General features: G+C 53.3%; 1 protein-coding gene across 1 annotated transcript; it reads right to left on the bottom strand.

Annotated features, from left to right (window-relative positions):
* Positions 1-27: 27 nt before the first annotated feature.
* LOC130877928 (GRB2-related adapter protein) lies at positions 28-19,920 on the bottom strand. The gene is made up of 5 exons (XM_057775597.1): positions 19,754-19,920; positions 12,433-12,530; positions 8,330-8,452; positions 2,690-2,858; positions 28-1,016 (listed from the first exon to the last, which is right to left on the bottom strand). Exons 1-5 carry the CDS (start codon positions 19,829-19,831, stop codon positions 831-833), a joined length of 654 nt encoding a protein of 217 aa, XP_057631580.1. The 5' UTR covers positions 19,832-19,920; the 3' UTR covers positions 28-830.
* Between the last annotated feature and the right edge of the window lie 276 nt (positions 19,921-20,196).

Below are 20,196 nucleotides of genomic sequence, written 5' to 3'. Positions count from 1 at the left end.
GAAGTCAGATATGGGAGATTCTGTTGGATGTCTCCTGGTTCATGTTTTATTTTGAATATGCAGGTATGGGTTGGGAGCATAGGGTATACCAGGCTCAGAGCTTGAAGGGTCTTGGGCCAGCCTGGACTCAGGGAGAACCCCTGCAACCTGGGCTCTTCAAGGGACTAAAGACAACCACAGAGGTGCGCTCTCTCTCTCTCTCCTCCTCCCTCCCCCAAAGCCCACCACCATGCCAGGCCTTGTCAAATCTGACCCAGTTTTCCCAACCTGAAGGTGCTGTGACTCTGGGCAGAGATAGCTCAGGGTCCCTCAGTGGCCAGGCATCACCTCCTTGGACTTCATGTCCACTCGATGCAGGCCGTAGGCTGTCTGTTCCTCCAGAGCAAGCAGAACCCATGCCTCCAGGCTGGGTTCTCTCTGTAGCCAACAGGAGGGGACCCACTGTATGGCATCTGTCCCTAAGGGGCCTCACCTCTATAGAGCTCATCAGGTGCTGGTAGGGTAAGGCCAGGGGCTTCCAAAGTGTTGAAGTGGGAGGAACCCTGCGTCCTCATGGAAGTCCAGGTTGCTCAGGGCTAAGTCACATTCCCTGCAACTTGCACAGTCTGAAGGGTGCTTTTGAAACATGGGCGGCAGGTAACTGCTCAAGGGGAGCACTCTTTGAGCGGGGCCCTAGCCATTAGCAGTCGGTCCTCAAGCCTAGAGAGGCTGGGCCTTGTCAGTGGCGGGTGGCTTCATGAACCTGGCAACCAGCCTGGTGGTGACCAATGTGGGTCCTGGTTAGTGTGAAGAGGCTGTGCCCAGAGCATCGCTCCTTTGGTCTTACGGGGTCACAGGTGTACCGGCTGCACGTAGCTCCGTGGGAAAAAACCCAGACGCCCACCGGCCCGGCCCCGCCACCAGTGCTGGTCCCCACACTCTATGACTTCCACGATGTCACCTCGGCGGAGGCTGAGCTGGGATGAGTCTTGTGCTGAGAAGTCAAACTGGGCCTGGGCAAAGCAAGCCCGGGGCGGCTGTGGAGGAGTAGGCAGAATGATTAGTGGCCTTTGGAAGCAGTGAGCTGTCCTTCCCCTGGAGCCCCATGGAAGACGTGCGCTCCCGCTGGGGAACATGGGACAGGCCCTCTGCCACTCACAGCCCTGCTACATAGTTTGTGGAACTAAGGTCCAACTCTCTCTGGGTCCTGTTACCTACCTCTGGGCCCACAAAAACATGGTAACTGATGCCAGGCATGGAAGTACTCCAAGGCTTGGGAAACACTAAGGAGCAGATTCTGCCACAGCCGCCTCAGGCTTGGAGGAGCAGAAACGCTACCCCTACAATCTGCTCTCAGGTCTGGGTCCTGGGTGTAATGGCTTCGGTTCATCTCTGCCTCCTGGGCCCTACTGTCTTCCCTATTGTTCCTGCTAGGCACCTGCTGTGTCCCAGCTCAGGCCCTCCCCTCCGCCTCTGCTGAGCCTGCAGAACTTCCAAACCTGATAGGATCAGTGGGCTCTGCCCAGGAAGGAAGAAGCTCACCCTGCCCCCCCCCCAATGGTGACCCCAGGCTCTGGCAGAGCCAGTACAGAGGAAAACAGGTCAGATCAGCCCCTCCCTTTCACCAGGCAGAGCTGGCCTAGGTGGTGAGCAGGAGGGGCTGCTGTTTGGACCTTAGCTCACTAGGCCAGGCGGTGGAGCCATGTGGGCACCACTGGGGGGTCTCTGAAGTCACAGTGTGTCTCTCCTGGTAAAGCAAACCCCTAACTCGTCCCATTGAACAAAGGGGAAACCAAGGCCGAGCTAAGGATTGAAATGGCCCCCAGGTCACATAGCAGGATCTCAGAGAAGAGAAAACACAAGGCCTGACTGCGAAGTTGAGCAGCCCTCTCCAAGCCTTGGCAAGAATCATATTCCCCTCCCTCTCTTGGTGCTCAAGTTCAAATGTGCCCAGGTCTTGATTTGTCCTGGCCTCGAAGCAAAACACCGTGCTGCACTAATAACCCAGTTGGCTGGTGTCGTCATCCTAATGAGAGCGAGAGCTGCTCCTGGCTCCTTGATGAAAGGACCGGCTGCTGGAAAATCATTGTTATTGTGAGGACTAGGGCTGGAGGGATCTCTCTACACCCGGGGCCCAGCTAGGCCTTGTCCCTGAGGGGGTCACACTGCCCACATCCTGTCCAAGCTCAGCTCCTCCTTGGGAAGCAGAGAAGGAACCTCTCACTGAGCGGGCTCACTCTTGGCCCCTGTTTCCTTATCTGTGTAACGGGAATGAAGAGGTGGGCATAACGTGGGCACAGAGTACCAGGCTCATCCCAGTGCTCGGGAGGCTGAGGTAGGAGGATCACGGAGACTTCAAGGCCAATCTGTTCTACATAGCACATCTCTGGCCAGCCCGGGATACACAGAAAGATCCTACCTCAAAATAAACAAAAATTCTGCCAAAACCCAAATCGGAATGCACAGCGCAGCTCGGTGGGTGGGACTCAGCAGGTGTCTATACACTCGCTCACTAGCGAGCGCTTATTTTCACCTATTACACACTCTAGACCCTGTGTGGGCAGGGTGAAGTTTCTGCACTGTTCCTACCTTCTCTACAGCCCTTCCTCCTTCCCTGTAGGGACCACACTCATGCCGCTTTGGGGACTTGGGCTTCTGGGGAGGGCAAGGCAGTGCTCCTCAGACTCAGGGTTCCTGGGCCCAGCTTTACCTGGAGCAGTGGCTGCTCATCACACAGGAAGATCTGCCGCCTCTTGGCGATGGTGGTGGTTCTGTAGAAGTCAACCAGCTCGTTGAGGGAGTTGAACTTCTCTTCCCATAGGAAGTACTTCCCGGAGGCCTCTCGAAGCACCTTAAAGTGCTGCACCTGGTCGCCATAACTGTGGGGAAGACCCAGTGCCTCAGACCTAGCCCCGTCTCTGGAGCCAGGCACTGCTCTTGGGGGATCTGAAGTCAAAGGAGGCAAAGATACAGGAAGCCATCCTGGTAGAATATGGAATTCAGGGCATGGGCTCCAGACAATGACACTTCCTTGCTGTGTGGCTTCAGGCAAGCCATTTAACTCCTCTGAACTCCTCAGTTTTCTTATAGGGAAAACACTTCATAGTGTTTTAGGATAAGGAAGCTGAAAAACACCATTGGTGTACTGGCACCATCCCTGGGTACCTCTGGGCACATGTCTTTCATACTTCTTTGGCATCCCCTCAACTTTGACAGTCTCTTTCTTCCCCTTCCCCTCCCAGTCCTCACAGTACTCTGGGGAGTGAGTCCCAAGATCATTCAGACTCTGATCAAACTCTGTGCCTATGAGAGCTACCCAGGCGTTCTGAGTATTCCATGTTCTTTCCCCTCAAGAGCCTTCCATGGCTGCCACTGCCCTCATGATAAACCCAACTCTTCAGATTCAAGAGCTGGCTTCTTGTCTTTGCTAGCTTCTCTGATACCAACGGCCCCTTGCTTTCTAATTCTATGTTCAGCCTTTGAGACCAAGGCCAACCAATTTTACCAAGTCTATCCCAGTCCCACTAAAGCAGGCCATCCTGTTAGGGACTGTGTCCTGGCTGTCGCACACCAGAACAGCCAGGCAGCTTCAGGGCTGCCATTGGGGGTGGGCACGGTGGCAGCTGTTAAATCTGGGTCCCGTTTCCTGTCACAGGTGGCTAATCTTGCCTCCTGACCCTATGCACAGTAGGGAAACTGAGGCCTGAGTGCAGCCGCAGCCTGTCCAGAAATCCACAGAAGGAAGGCTAGGTGGGGCTGCCTCTAGTCACAAATGCTCAGAGGAGCTCTCTGATTGATTATTGGTGGGACAATGGCAGTTGTCACTCCCACCGGGACAATATGTCCCAGATATTATTCCAAATGCGACCTACACCCTGGGCTGCGCCCTCCAGAGAGACCATTCTCCTCCCAAGTCTGTAACCGCACCTTGCCCTCCACTGCTCCTTCTCTCTCCAGCCCCAGGGATGGGCTGAAGGTTTAGGATGAAGACAGCGCTAGGAATCTGGGGACGCTCCCTGCCCAGCCCTGACTAGAGTCTGGAGTGGGCGTCGGCTCACACCTGGAATCCCAGAGTCCAGTGTGAAGCCAGTCTGGACTACGTAAACAATCCTCTCTCTAGGCCTTGGTCTTTCAGGACGAACGTATTTTTGCATTACCATTCACGGTCAAGTCACTGATAAACTGCCCACTTCTGGAGAGCTGACCTCATGCGATTCATCAGGGCCAGGGTTCAACTTGGATCCCAGTATCCTCACCCAGTCTTGTCGCTCACAAAACTCACAAAGGCTTGTATACAGGCACCAGAAACGAGGAGATAGAGCTGCCCTGAATGTCTCCACAGCCCACGACGCCTTCAGCCCTCACCACAGAGCCAGCCTGAGGGCCCCTCACCACAGGCTTTGCTGAGGGCTTTTCCATGGGGGCTGTAGCTACCAGGTGACCTGGCCTCAGATCAGCCCTACCTGCAGTCATGGCACTGCTTATACACCTTTGGAAGGGCCAAATTTCCTCAGAGGAGGCTTCTGCCAGGTCTGCCACAATCCCCACGCCTCAGTGCCTAAGGTGTGGGTGTTGAGGGTGAGCAGGGGATGGTGGGCCCACCTCTCTGGCCTCAGGGGTAGCTGCATGGGGAGGGGTCACTGTGAACAACAGAGTGGCTTGACTTGGCTAGGACAGCAGGGACCCAGCAAGGCAAGATGGAGTGGGACAGGGCAGGCTCCGGACTCATAAGTCCTTGCTCCTCCAAAAGCAGCTGAGAGCCTGAGGCTTGGAGAATTTTGCAGAGGGTTGCTCTTGGATCCCATGGGAGAGCTGGGGGACAGGGCATGGGGCCAGGAGTTCTAGAACTTTCCAACCTGGCAGCTGGGAAATTCTTAGGGCTGGGAAATGTGACAGTCTGGGCTGTATGTGACATGTCTTGTCCTTTCTTCCGCCTGGCCTGCACTGTAGCTTTTCCTGTTTCCCAGCTGAGGAAGGGCCAGGCTGTCTGGAAGGGGGTCAGTCTCTCTACTTCTCCATCCCACACTGCTCCTCAGGACCCCACCCTGCCCCCAAGCCCCAGAGCTGGGTTCTGGACTCCAGGGCTTTGCACTAATCCCTGGCACACTTATTTTTACTTATCTCCACCTCTGTGGAGTTGACTGCCTGTGTCCCTCATTGGGCACCACTCTGACCCTGACCCCAACCCCCAAAGGGACTATGCTGAGCCAGTTCCCCGCATTTGAAAAACTCATGGTCTTAGTCAGGACAGTCTTGCTCATCGAGTTTTTCCTGCCTGGTCGCAGCAACTGCTGCTGAGAGGGGAAGAGAGGTTGGGTGGGCAGGAGCCCACATGCCGCTGTTCCCAGCTGGGGTTCACTTGGGTCAGGTCTGGGCACTCACTGCTCCGTCCACTGGGGAACAAGGGGGAGTGGAGAGTCCTCACTGCAGCACACAGGGAGAAGAGAGCCGGCCTTGAGAGGCCATGCCAGGTCTTTGTTACAGGAAACTGTCTGGCAGGACACTGAGGTCAGTAGCAAGTTCCTCACCCCTCTTTCTTTACCTACACACTGGGATCTACAGCCCTGCCTCGTTTACTCCAGGTGCCATTATTTGCTGATCACGAGCTCTTCATTCTACCAGGACACAGGTATTTGGGGAACACGGAGCTTTGTCCTATTTAGTAGTGGCCTCAGGGACAGGGCCTGGCTCACAGTAGGTACTCAGTGTAGCACCCGTCTGGTGGTGCAGACAAGTGTTCACTAACTCCAAGGCACCCATGGCCAGAAAGGAAGCAAGGCACCTTAACTGGGGACTATCAGCTGTGACAGAAGAGTCTCCAGTGGCCTAGAGAGGAGTACGTGGGGACAGTTAGGCACACAGGGTTCAAGGGGTCAGCTCTCTGAAACCTCTCCAGTCAACTAGCTGTGCTATGGCATTGCACAGCATCTAAGGCCCATGAAGCCACCTGTGACGACAGCTTTATGTGTCTTGGTATGAACTTGTGGGAGATCCATGCCAGGGAGGGCGGACTGTCAGGTTGACTTGGGGTCACAGCTGAGGATATGACCACCAAGAGAGGACCAGAGTCTGCTTGAAATTATACACAAGATCCAGGCAAAGCCAGGGCTCCCAACCGTCCCAACCAGTTGTCTTCTGGGAAGCCCTGGGCAAGGGCAGGGGAGCCAGAAGTGGTCTCCGAGCAGGTGCTCCCCTCCAGTTCCACCTCAGGCAATAGTTACAGAGTGGGTACCCAGAACACAGTTCTGTTTATGCCAATGTCTGCTTTGTGGACGGGGAAGCTGAGGCTCCCAGGATAACTTGTCTGGATTTCAGGGCAAGGAGACGTTGGAGCTGGGACTCACTCCCTTTCAGGGATCCTAACACATTAGTCTGTCTCAGGATCCCTGACCCAGCCTGGGAGGAAATGAGGGTGGAGATGGCCACCTGGTGGTCCAAGCTGGGGAAGCACTGGCCTGGTCCAACATAGGTGCTTGGCTAGGACTCCTTGGGAAGGGGCTGGTGGGGTGTGGGCCAGGGTATTTTTGAGTACCACACATCAGCTCAGCTCCCCTACTTAAAATCTGCCCCAGAACACTGCCATCTGCCCTTCCAGTCAGACATGCTACTATCCAAGCAGCCCTCAACGTACAACCTCTGGATCGCCATACATGCTGTCTCTTGTGCCTGATACCCCCAGCCCCCAGTAGAGCTCCCACACATGCTTAAGGCCTGACTGCTGCCTCTTCCCCTCTTGGAGTATGACCTCTGTGTTTAGACGTCCTCCTGCACCTGCTCATGGTAGAAGTTCTTGGTCTATGTGTATCCCATCATACTCCCTGTCCCACGGTGACCAGTCAGAGCTACCTTCCAAAATCTGTCAAGACAGCCTGGGTCTCTGGGACGCTCAAGAGGAATGTGGTTGGGACCCTCCTGGAGCAGCCAATGGCTGCTGCACAGTTGGGGTGGCTGGAGAAAGTGTGGGGGACCTTCCTGAAATAGCCAGTGGCTGGGGTGGCTGCCAAGCAGCTGCAGGAGACAGGACACGCAATGTGGTCCCAGGGCAGTAGCTCCCCACGGCGGTGGGTCTTGCAGCTCCCACAGGCCATGAGAGCAGAAGGGAGAGACCGTAGTCCACAGGAGCAGAAGGGTCCTATACTGCCCTGGTCCTCGATAGGCCTGTTGTTGAAAGCCGCTGGCCAGAGGTCAAGCATCCTTGAAGAGGCACACATAGGTCACACCTCCCTCTGTCCCTTTAGCACAGTAGCTCATTCCAGGAGCAGCCAGGCAACAAAACAGATCCTGTGGGGCCTGCTGTTCTAAGCCATGCCACCTCTAGGCCTTGACACCACTCTCCTCCCCAGCACACTGTCTGCTGCTGGCTTCCTGCTGCCTCAGCCCGCCAAGTCCTTCCTCCTCACAGCCACCAGGGGGACTTGCTACAGATGGAACTTTTCCTCCTCAGAACCCCCCAGGACTCGGGACTGCTCTGAGAGAAAAGCCCAAGCTGTGTGCTAGGCCCTCTGCCACATGGCCCCCTCTCTTTGAGTGTGTGTCAGGCCTTGTCCCTTGTTTCAGCCGCTCCCACCACTTGGCAACAGGGTTCTTGCACAACCCAGGGCATCCCACAGTGGGTTTTGGCACTGTAGCTCCCCCTGCCTGAAAGCCTCCCCTGGGCACCAGGCAGAAGAGTGCCTCCCGGCTCAGAGACCCCAGCAGGTTTCCCTGGTTAACCTCCCAATGTGTTTGTTTCCTTGTTTCTGTCTCCACCGTGCAGCCCTCATTTTCGTCGTCTCCAGTCTGCTTCCCAGCTTCCAGCCAGCCTGGCGCAACTGAGAAGTCAATAACCTGCCAGAACTGGCGGCCAGGGGCTGACCCCGCAATCCTCAATTCTATTCTGCTATACCAGACTAAAGAGCAACTGTGTTCATCTTTAGTAAGCCTCACAGTTCCCCGTTCAGCAACCTTGCTTGAGCTTCTGTGGTCAGGCCCTATCCTGCGAGGTGTGAGCTCCTCCCTATAGAGTAAACACTACATTCTGCTTTACAGGCTCAGAGAAGTTAGATAACTGGTTCTATGTCACACAGCCACAAAATGACAGTTTCAGAATTAGAAGTTCCTGGCATCAAGGTCAGGAACACTCTCTGGGCACCAGCCCGGGGCACCAATGGACACTGTTCCTCCTCTAACTAAGAAACCGGCTCGGGCAAGAAGTCTGGCTGTCTTGGGCTGCCACTGTGGGTGCGCCCAGTGTGCTTGCAGCACTTCCCTGTGCTTTTCAGGGCTCAGAGGACTTGTTTCTGAGCCCTTTACCCAGCCAGGGGCCCTACCAGGTCTGCTCCACTCCTGCATCTCCCACCCCGGAGCTCACTTCACAGAGACGGAGAACTCGCCAGGGGAGCTCTCGCTCTCCCGGATCAGGAAGGCTCCTAAGTGGTTCCGTTTCATCAGAGTCTCTTCAGCCAGTTGCCGAGAAATCCTGCCCGAGTACCACCTGTGCAGAGAGGGGACAGTGTCAATGCTGGGCAGGACTGGCCTTCTGTCCCTGGCACCATTGTCTTATTTTCCATGTGGGGAAATTGAGAAGCAGGGAAGAAGCAAATCAAGGTTACACACAGCAGAGGCAAAAAACATCCAAGACAGCCGGGCGGTGGTGGCGCACGCCTTTAATCCCAGCACTCGGGAGGCAGAGGCAGGCGGATCTCTGTGAGTTCAAGGCCAGCCTGGTCTACAAGAGCTAGTTCCAGGACAGGAACCAAAAGCTACGGAGAAACCCTGTCTCGAAAAATCAAAAAAACAAAAACAAACAAACAAACAAAAAAAACAAATAAAAAACATCCAAGACAACCTGTCTCTGCTGCTTCTTACCAGGCCAGACAAACCCACACCCAAGACAAACAAGGGCCAGGCTCCAGGGCTCCACCAGCCTGTACACTCCAACCTGACAGTAGAGGAGAATTTCCTTCCCTTTTAAGATTTATTTTTATTATTTTTAAATTACAAACACACACGTATGCATACACACGTACGTACATACATACATACATACATGGGAGGGTGTTGTGCGCGTGAATCCGGAAGAGGGTGTCAGATCCCCTGGAGCTGGTTGTAAGCTGCTACCTGATGCAGGTGCTAGGAACCACACATGGTTTTCCTACAAGAGCAGTATGCACTCTTTTTTGTTTGTTTTGTTCTATTTTGTTTTTCGAGACATTTTCTCTGTGTTGCCCTAGGTCTGTCGAATTCATAGAGACCTGTCTCTGCCTCCCGAGTGCTGGGATTAAAGGCGTGTGCCGCCACTGCCTGACCAGTATGTACTCTTAACCACTGAGCTAGCCTTGATTTTTTTTTTTAACATTAAAATGTGTTTATTTCTGGTGGGTACATATGCAGGAATGTCCGTAGCACATATAGAGGGAGCAGAAGTCCTTTCTCTCCTTCCACCATTTGAGTCCTAGAGACTGAACTCACGTTATCGGGCTTGGCAGCAAGCACCTCTAACCATTGAACCATCTCACTGGCCAAGGACAAACCTTCAAAAGTTAAAAAGTGCAGACCCGTGCTGGGGTATGGGTCAGTGGTGGCATGCTGGCCTGTCACACCCTGAATAAGTACGGATGACATCAGTAGTAGTGTCCTCCCTTTCCTGAGCCCCTCCAGAGTAGGAGTAGCCTTGGTACAGGACTGCAGGAACAGCCTCTCCCGGTGTCCTTCCTATCTGTGGGGCTGGCCAGGTCCTGCAGCAGCCTCGACAGCCTTGCCAGCCAGCCACTCTTCTAGGCTAGTGTGCTGAGATCTAGAGAGGATTCCCTGGAGGTGAGGGGTCCTCAGGAATGGCAGACTGCCTGTCATGCCTGGCAGGAACTCCAAAACCCACACATTAGAACTGGGTCTCTTGGATGACTGTTCTTGGTTGTCAACTTAACTACTAAACCCCCCAAAACAGGGAACACCTGTGAGGGAATTCTGCTTAATTTGAAGTAGAAAGATCTACTTCTGATCCATATGTCTGAGGTAGGAAGACGTGCCTTTAATCCAGATCTTTTAAGCTGGGAAACTCCACCACTAATCTGGGCATGCCTTCTGCTAGAAGCCTATGTAAGGACATGGGAGCAGGAAGCTTTTGCTGTCTGTCTGCTTGCCCTTGCCTTGTTAGCAAGTTCATTCCTTCCTTGGCATTAGAGCCTACGCTGGGATTCCAGCGTATACTGAAGATCAGATGAGACATCCAACTTCGTAGACTGAACAACTACTGGATTCTTGGACTTTCCATCCATAGCCAGCCATTGTTGGATTAACTGGACCACAGCCTGTTCTAATAAAGCATACAGACACGCCTGTGCGCACACACACACACACACACACACACACACACACACACAGAAGAAGGTGGAGGAGAGAGAGAAGGATTCATTCTTTAAGTTCTGTCACTCTAGAGAACCCTGACTAATACGGTCTCCAAGCAGCAGAGGTGGGACCCCTGGGGTGACATGGTCAGAGGGAATGGGTCCAGTGGGCTGTGAGTTATGGAGAGAGGGGGTTACTTGTTTGAAGGACAGGGAACACTCCCCGGAGTTCTCACACTCAGTTCTCATCACTCTGTCTTTGACTACATCATGTTGCTTCTTCTATTGATGTGGAAACTGAAACTCAGGGAGGCCTGGGGTCTCCTGAGAGGTTCCCCGCCCCCACACACCGCTGCTCTCACAGGTTTTCTGTCCCTCTCTGCAGGCTCATGAAGAGCCTCTACCATCTAACTGCAATCCCAGCCTGCCTCTTGCCGGCTAAGTGATGTTGGACAAGCCACCCAATCTCTGTGCCTCTGCTGGTCCGTAAGAGGATGTTAATAGCTCCTCTACAGTTGGGCAGCTGGAGGGACAGCCACCTGGGGGCTTTTCCAGCTGCCACTATGAGAACATGGCTCATTCCCTACCTTCCACACACCCCTGGGTCTGTTTCTGTCTTCCCTGGCAAACTTCTGTTCTAACTTGCAGGCCCAGGGGTTTATCCTTTTCCTGAGAACCTCCCACCCCACCATTCCACAGTCCTCCAACTTCACTGAGAGTAGGGATAGTGCCTCCTGGTCCAGGGGCAGAGGACACCCTGGGGCTCAGGGATAGAGGGGGCTTGGCATAGGCCTTTGAGGATTACAGCCCTCTCTCCCCACCCAAGAGGGAATGTCTCCCAGAGCTGGTTTGGGTAGGGCCTAAGATTACCAAGCTGGGCCAACTACTCAGCAGGGCCCTTAGGATCTGGCTAGCATCTGATCATGATCCTGCTTGGTCTAAGTACAGGTGGCCAGAGCCGCCCTCCAGGCCACCAGGGGTTTGGGTTCCGTGATTCTGAGTACCCTGTTGGCCCCTCCGTCCTCCTGTCCTCCATGACAGCCTGACCCAGGACTTCAGCCCTTGCCATCTCTCTCCTAGCCCAGGGTCAGGGCTTCTCAGCAGTTCAGACTCCACACACAGCCCCCCAACCTTTGCCTTATGCCCTCCCTGAGGCCACACAGATGATCACAGCCTTAGCTCGCGCATGGCCCGGGCTTCGCCTGGCTAGCATCTGAACTACATGCTGTGCTTTTCTCTCTTCATGCTTGTGTTCTCCTTCCCCTGCCTCTGGGTGGGTGGGTGGGTGGGTGGGGGGTGTACCTGGCAGGAAGGCCTGGGACCCAGCAGGGTGGTTGGGGATGAGGACCCCAAACAGGAAGCTGGAGGTGGTAGAGAGGTAGCGGCACGTTTGGAAACAAGCAGAAAAAAGACACAGAGGAAATACCCTTTGAGCCCCACCCTGCACCTCCATCCCTCCCACCCAGACCACAGCATAGCTCCCACCTGTTAATTGAACTCCCCCCTACACACACCGTCTCAGGACCCCATGGCTTCCCACTCCCTTGGCTCAGCACCCCAGGCTCTTCCGGCCAGTCCCCTGTACTGGTTCTACTCATTGCTCTCCTTGGCTCATTCTGGCTTCCTCCCACTTTCTACCTTCCCCTGAAAATGCTTTAAGCCCCCACCTTTGTCTATACAGCCAACTCCCATCCATCCCTCAATGTCTCACTCACTGCCACCCCTTCTGAGAGGTACCCTGATGCTGTCTGCCTTTCCACATATTCTTTCTATGCCCTGTGTCTCCCACTGTTCTGATCCCTCTGTCTCTGTGCCTGGGTCCCTGGAACCAGACCAATGACCCCGATGCCATTTAAGGTATATCCAGCTGGTGGTCAGGGACTTTTTAGTGGCCCAGGCATTCTGAGAGCAATGCTCAATGCCACCTCTTAGGAACCTGACCTAGGTCCCAGGCCTGAGACATCTGGGTCTGACTGTACGCCTAGCCTCCCCAAGTTTCAGACCGATTAGCCAGTGTCCATCTCCTCGGGCTTTGCAGTACCTAGGACCATCCCAAACATCTTGGCTCTGGCAGAACAAAGTGGGGTTGATAGCCTCCAGGTGGATGGTGGCAGTGGGGCCTACTCACGGATGTGGCTTTACACGGATGTAGTTCTTGGGAACAAAACCCTCGGCTCCTCGGAGCTCGGCCTTGTACCAGTTCTGGTCATCTTCCATGTTCAGGATCTGTAGGCAGGAGCAACATGGACGCTTAGCCACCTGCTGAGGTCCTGCTGTCTGCAGCTGTTCCCAGGCCTTTTGGAGGTCAGAGCCCTGGATGAGGCCCTGATGCAGCCCACAGGCCAAGGCAGCCTACAGGCTGATGGATGGTCATCCACAGCAGGCCTGTGCCTCCTGGTGAGGCAGCTGAGCCCATGTAAGTTTGTGGTTATGGCACGGGGCATTGTGGCCTCTGTGCTCTGCCATCCAGACCCCCAGGGTGCCCCAGGGGCCTCAGGGGGTGAGAGTAGGTCTTTTGATTGCAGGAACCCAGAACAGCCAATCACTGACCACTGAGGTGTGACATGAAGTTGGAGACCCCCAGATGAGTCAGTGAGCCCCAACATTGGGTCACATAAATTTCGTGTTTGGGACAACATGAGGGCCAGGAATAGCAGAACAGACGAAAGAGCTGTGTTCTGATGAAGCTAGTTCCCAGGTTCTGGCCCAGATGCTTGGACTCCACAGACACCCTGCAAGCCTGCTGGGCCCTGTCACCCCAGGTGTACTAGGCAGAACTGGACAGAGAATCACTGCGTTAACCACTGAAAGGCAGAAAGTAGCCCTGGGGAGGGGACAGCACACTTCATCCCGTGGGTACACTTGCCCTGTGTCACCCCAATTCTCAAGCAACCAGAAGAAGCTGAACATCACCAAGTACTGTTTCACAGATAGACTCAGAGGAGTGAACTTAACCAGAGCGGCACAGCATAGTTGACCTGGGGTTTTAGAAGTGCTGGTCATGGGGGCCTTGACCCACCACGGGCTTTCATCCCCCTCTCTGCTCCTGCTCTGTACCTGGAGCCACTGCAGAGCCGGCTGCCCCCCTCCCCTCACCACCAGAATAACAGAAACAGGGGACACAGACATATTCCAGTATGATCCACAAGTGAAAAGCACCTGGAAGTCTGGGCTTGTGCCTCAGCTCCAACCTGAGCCCCCTAAGAGGCCCTGGAGCCAGCGCTGAGCTATTTCTTCCTTCCTGGTCTGAACAAGGTCAGCAGCACCAGGCAGATGGAAGCAGGTAGCTGACGCAGGACCACTTTCACTCAAAATGAAACCAAGTTTCCCCAGTGGCCACAGCTTGAGACAGAAGTCCGTGTGCTCTTGAGCTCTGGCTGCTCCTGCTGTCTCTAGAGCTTTGACTTTAGTGTCCTTGTCTATAAAATGGGCACAGCTGTGGCCAACACCATACAATATCCCATCCTGTAGTACCTAAGCAGCCACTGTGCCTGTAACCCCTGCCATGTGCTGTCCTGCTTCTACCCATCTCTTTATAGAGACCCAAGGTGCTTCTGTGCTTACCTTGCTGAATTCTTACTGTTGATGGAGCCCCAGACCTTTGGAGCTTTGGGAACTTCCCCAGGGAACACACTTCAGGGTAGTCCTGCTTCCCAGGTCAGGCACAGATCCTGTCTGTGCCACCTCTGGCCCTATCTGCTGCTGGTCTCCCCACTGTCCCCAGACACAGTCACTGACAGCTCTTGACTGAACACCTACTGGGTGCAGACTGCAGGAGTCCTAGAGATGCAGCCTTAGGAGCCTGTGAACCACGGGCAGTGGTGCTGTGAAGAAGCAAAGAGCCAAGGAAAACAGCAGCCTCATGCTGGGGAGAGAACTGTGGAAGCCATTGTTTGGACAAGGAGCTGCCAAAGGGGTACCCAGAGTGACTCACAAAAGTCTTTCTGGAGATGCCCCAATTTACAAGAAGGAATCAGCTAGTTTTGTGGTCCATGTTTGTCACCCCAGCACTTAGAAGGTTGAGGCAGGAGGATTGTTGAGTTCTAGCCTTGTTTGGGTGACATAGTAAGACACTGTTCATAGTTCTCCATTCTCCAACAGCAAAAAGAAAAAAGACTCAAATCGTGCCACAAGGACATGTGCTCAACTATGTTCATAGCAGCTTTGTTTGTCATAGCCAGAACCTGGGAACAACCTAAATGTCCCTCAACTGAAGAATGGATAAGGAAAATGTGGTACATTTACACAATGGAGTACTACACAGCAGAAAAAATAACGTCTCGAATTTTTTTTTTTTTTTGATTTTCGAGACAGAATTTCTCCGTAGCTTTTGGTTCCTGTCTTGGAACTAGCTCTTGTAGACCAGGCTGGTCTCGAACTCACAGACATCGACCTGCCTCTGCCTCCCGAGTGCTGGGATTAAAGGCATGCGCCGCCACCACCACCTGGCTTAACATCTTGAATTTTTCAGGCAAATGGATGGAGCTAGAAAACATCATTTTGAGTGAGGTAACCCAAACCCAGAAAGACAATTATCACATGTATTCACTCATAAGTGGTTTTTAAATATAAAGCAAAGAAAGCCAGCCTACAAATCACAATTTCAGAGAACCTAGACAACAACAAGGACCCTAAGAGAGACAGACATGGATCTAATCTACATGGGAAGTAGAAAAAGAAAAGACCTCCTGAGTAAATTGGGAGCATGGGGATCTTGGGAGAGGGCTGAAGGGGAGGGGAGAGGTAGGAAGGGGAACAGAGAAAAATGTAGAGCTAAAAAAAACAACAAAATTTAAAAAAATAAAATAAAAAAGGATGGAAGGAAGGAGAGAAAAAAACCAATGGTGAAAAGATAGGGGAATGGTGTCCAAGTAGAGGGAATGGGGAATAGCCAGGGCGACGGCTCTGAGATGGACCCACCTCTGTCTCCTTAAAGGAGGCTGGCATGTCTGGTGTGGGCTGGAGGCAGGACAGCAGCATGTGCTGAAGGGCAGTACATCGGCTCCATGACCAGAGGAGAGGGCTCGGGGGTAGGGAGAGATGCTCAGATTCAGGGTAGGCTGCCAGGGTGCATGGGTGCCATCAGCTTTCCAGGGGATATTAGCCTGGGTCTCTGAGGCAAGCTGATCATGGAGAGACTCCGTATCTGTGTGTGTGTGTGTGTGTGTGTGTGTGTGTGTGAGAGAGAGAGAGAGAGAGAGAGAGAGAGAGAGAGAGAGAGAGAGAATAGTGTCGTGCTCTTCCTCCAGGGAACAGTGGCAGGGTGCTAGCTAGCTACCCTTGCAAGCACCGCCTCGCCTGCCAAAGAGAGCCTTCATCCCTGGTAAGACTCACTCAGGGCCACATACATGTCCTGAGCTGGCCTATGGGCCAGGGGGTTTCCTCCTAGATTTTCTGAGCAGCACCTGCAGAGGAAGTTGTGTTCCCCCTTCAAGCTGGCACGACTTGGCATGACATGGTGACACTCGCCAGAGCCCAACTGGGGAAGGGCTGAACGCCACCAGCACACAGTGTAGAAGCCCTGGCCAGAGAGGAAGTGCCGCTGCAGTACACATGGGTGTAATCTTTTTAAATTCCAAATAGCCAGGGGAGACTACAGCGAGGCGGGGAAGCACTCTGGGGTCAAGTTTAAAGTGATGCCAAAAATGTTAGAATGAAGATACTGAATACTATTTCACACAACTTGTTAACCAGTTGAAATGACGAGGAAATCAAATCTAGATGTGTGGTGGGCAGCACTCACGTAGCGATCCGTAACCACGGCTAGCAGCTGGTGGCTCACTGCAGCAGTGGGGGATGCACCCTCCTATCCTGCGGTTTCCTGCCAGTCTAAAACAGGCCTAAAGCAGAGCCGGGGGAAATCAATACAAAAAGGATTGCAGAACCAGCCTGTGCAAGGACTCTGAAGAGGGACCGAGAGATAGCGTGTTTGCCTCGAACGCACAAAGTCCTGAGCGCCTTCCTAGCGCTGCCCTGGTGGGGTGCATGAGCCTCTATTCCAGCACTGAGGAACTGAGGCAGGAGGATCACTGTAGGATTGAGGCTAGCCTGGGCTACATAGTGAATTCAAACTGCCTGGGCTTCACAGGGAGACCTTGTCTCACAAACAAGAGGGACAGGGAGAGAGCTCAGCAGACAAAAGCACTTGCTGCCAAGCTCGATGACCTAGGTTCGGTCCTTGGGACCCACGCGGTAGCAGGAGAGACCTGGCTTCCCCAAGTTGTTCTCTGAGCTTCACAAGTGCACTGTGGCATCCATGCCCTCACACAGTGTAAATACTACAGTTTTATAAAAAGGAAGAAAACAAGCAAATAAACAAAAAGAATGTGACTCTGGGCTGGAATAGTCCTGACAGTTCTGCACCCTCAGTGATTTCCGGTGCTCTGGGGTGGGGAGGATGGGTTTCCGCCCAATCCCCACCCGACTGGTGCTGAATTCTTACACAGAGTGGTAGGGCTACACCTACCTTCCTGAGGGCTGGGATCACTGGCTGTGCCACCACGCCCACTCAGGATGACTCCTGTGCCTAATTTGTGGTGTGGCCACCACCAGAGCATCAGCTGCCTGGAAGTGGCAACCCTGTCAGATACTGTCTGGTTATAAAGGGACTTTCTGGGCCACACAACAGATTATCTTATTTTTCATTTATTCATTTTGAGACAGGACTTGCAATGCTGTCCAGGTAAACTCCTAGACTCAAGCAATCCTCCTGCTTCAGCACTACAAATGCTGGGGCTACAGGAACATGCCACCAGGCCAAGTGCAAACATTTAAAACTTTTTATGTGTTTCCCAGATGTCTATCAGTCACTTCACCCATCTGCTACCCCACAAGGAAGTACACACCTCTCCACACTCTCAACAACCTTGGAAGTTTTATTTGTTTGTTTGGTGTTCTTCAAAGGGAAGTTTTTAAAGTCCTAGGCATGGTGGTGAACGTGTTCAGCAACATACTCTGGAGGGAGAGGCAGAGGAAGGCAGATCTCTGTGTGTTCCAGGCCAGCCAGGGCTACATAGTGATATTGTCTCAAAATAATAGATTAATTAAAATACAACGAAGTCATGCAGAATGAGCAGCAGACACCAGTCACACAGTGCCTGTCACTGATGCATCTGGGGCGGCCACCTGCTCACTTTGTTTCTCTTGCAAGTTTCTGCTTGTGTCCCTTGTCTGTCTTCCCACTTGTGACAGAATAGTGTAAGTGTGTGTGTGTGTGTGTGTGTGTGTAATAGTATACATATACATCACACACACACACTTTCTAGAGCTCTTTAAAGCTAGGTGTGGTATCAAATGCCTTTAAGCCCAGCAACAGGGAGGAAGAAGCAGTCTGATCCCTGAGTTCAAGGTCAACCTGGTCTACGTAGTAAGTTCCAGAACAGCCTTGCTCCGTAGTGAGACCCTGTCTCACAAACAAAACAAAGCAAGAGCTCTTTTTACATTACTGTCATTTTGGTCTTGAAGTTTGTTCTTAGTCTGAGCTATGGTTGTGTCCCTTCTGTCCCTTCTGCTCACCCAGCAGACCTGGACTCCTCCCCTCCCTCTCACAGTTTTGTCAGACTCTTCAAACAGGTCAAGGTCCTGACTCGGGGTTTTGTCTGACCTGGGCTCTCTTCCCCAGGCTCTTTGCACAGCCAGTTCTTTCAGTGCCCAGGTTTCTACGCCTCTTTTGAAAAGTTGCTCTGTCTTCCCTGCTTACGGCGACTCTCCCAATCCCCAGCCTCAGCCTTTCTGCCTGTGCCCTTACACGAAGCTTGGCTAAATAACCCAGTGCTTGTCAAATGAATCAAGGGGATGCAGCTCCCCAATGTCTGCCGACTACTCATAGCCCCATAAACTTGACATGGGCCTCTTCTGCTTCCCTACCCACCCCCTTACTGAAAGCCGACTGTGCAAGCTGTTCCTGCCTTGGGCTTCCAGGTCCTTATTCTCATGGCTTGGGATGGGTAGCTGGATTCCCCTCCCCCCATTCTTCACCCCCATTTCTCAGTAGACTCTTAGCAATGTGATTCCCTGATCCTCTTGGGAATCTGTGAAGGAGGAGGCTATCAGGCTTCACAGAATTTTCTGGGGACTTCACTGGGCCCTTTGAACCTGGGCTAGAATCTTCTACACAGCATTCCTGTGGGCCAGCTACCTTCCAGCCTCAAGTGTGTGTGAGGATATATCCCGAGCTGGTCTCCAGAGTAGCTGAGGCCTCTGAAGTAAACTAGGATCCACATAGAGTCTCCTAGCCCGGGCCCTTCCCAGGCCAAAGTGGTAAGTGTGCACAGGACCCAGGGCTAACAACTTAGGCAAATACAACATGGTTGAGTGTGCACAGGACCCAGGGCCAACAGCTTAGGCAGATCCAAAGTTGGTTGAGTGTGCACAGGACCCAGGGCCAACAGCTTAGGCAGATCCAAAGTTGGTTGAGTGTGCACAGGACCCAGGGCCAACAGCTTAGGCAGACCCAGGTGCCAGCACCTTGCCTTGAAGAAGGGGACGCCACAAATGTATATGGCTGCTTTAGACCCATAGCAACCTTTGAGCCCAGCTTAGAGCTTCGGACACCCAAGGGACTGAACAAAGGCCCAAGAGTTAAAGCAATAAAAGTTGAGACTCCGCTCTACACTCAGCTCACGCAGATACCTCCCCGCCTCGCTTCGCTGCAGCCAGGCAATGGTCTTCCACACCCAGGAGCTCCTCGCTGAGCATGGGTCCCATGGATGAGCTTCAGAGAAGCTGTCCCCATGCTTGACTCTTGGGGCCAGACTCAGGGTGGTAGCTACCTAGCCCTGTGCCAGTTGCTCCCGTGGGTCACTGGAAGGGCAACGGAGGGCACAGGGGAGGCTATTAGTGTTCCAGTGCCTATGATCTAGCATGGCCACCCCCAGATCTTGACTGTGGCCCCCGGGCTCTTCCATTGCAGCAAATGTCTAAGTAAGGGCACTCTTACTAGACGGTTCACACATCCATCTCTAACAGCGCGGACAGCCACCATTTCGACCCAGAGGAGCCCAGGTGAGAGCAAAGGAAGTATATCATTCTGCTTTCCCTCTCCCCACATTACTGCTGGACACTTAAATCCTAGCTATCTTGGCCCCACTTGGTTAGGATGTTGGCTTATTCTAGACCACCTGTCTCACACACACGGTCTCTGTCTCTCTTTCTCTCTCACACACACCCTCTCTCTCTAACTCTCTTTCTCTCAGTTGTTGTTGTTTTAAAGTACAAAACTGGGGAATTGAACGAACTCCTGCCAGGCACTGTGGCAGCTGCCTCAGACTCTCACAATGACCCCAAAGGGAGGTAATCACTATTCCCATTTCCTAGACAGAGAAACTGAGGGACACAGAGGTGGCTCAGCTGAGCCTGTCCCTCACAGCCCTGACTACCAGCGTTATCCTGGACCCTGATTCCAACCCACCACCCCTGTTAGCCCAATCATCCCGGCTCCAGCTCGGTACCTTGAGCGTGTCCCCCTTGTTGAAGGCCAGCTCGTCACTCTCTGTGGCCTGAAAGCTGTACAGGGCCACGGACTCCATCCCACTGTCCCTGGGCTTCAGCCGAGGACCCAGCAGACACTTCCTGCTTCCCGTGGTTGAGGACCACTTCCTTTGTTTTGAGTGTTTGTTCTTTTGAAGCTGGAGCAGGAAACTGCCCTTGATGGGGGAGAAACAGGAAGCAGAGACATGTCACCCATGTCACAGCTCAGGGAGGGTGTGCTCACATAACCACGTTGACTCTGGGGAATCCCAGTGTCTCCACTTAGGAAGGTACAGAGCCATCTCGTGATTGGCTTCTGTCTCACAGTATCCACTTTTCTTACTTGTCTTATGCAGGGTTTCTATTGCTGTGATGAACACCATGACCAAGAGCAACTTGGGAGGAAAGGGTTTGTTTTGACTTA

Source organism: Chionomys nivalis, chromosome 7 (assembly GCF_950005125.1).
Source record: "Chionomys nivalis chromosome 7, mChiNiv1.1, whole genome shotgun sequence".
Classification (NCBI taxonomy): domain Eukaryota; kingdom Metazoa; phylum Chordata; class Mammalia; order Rodentia; family Cricetidae; genus Chionomys; species Chionomys nivalis.
Note: the sequence above shows the minus strand (reverse complement) of the source record. Positions and strands in the feature narration are given on the sequence as shown.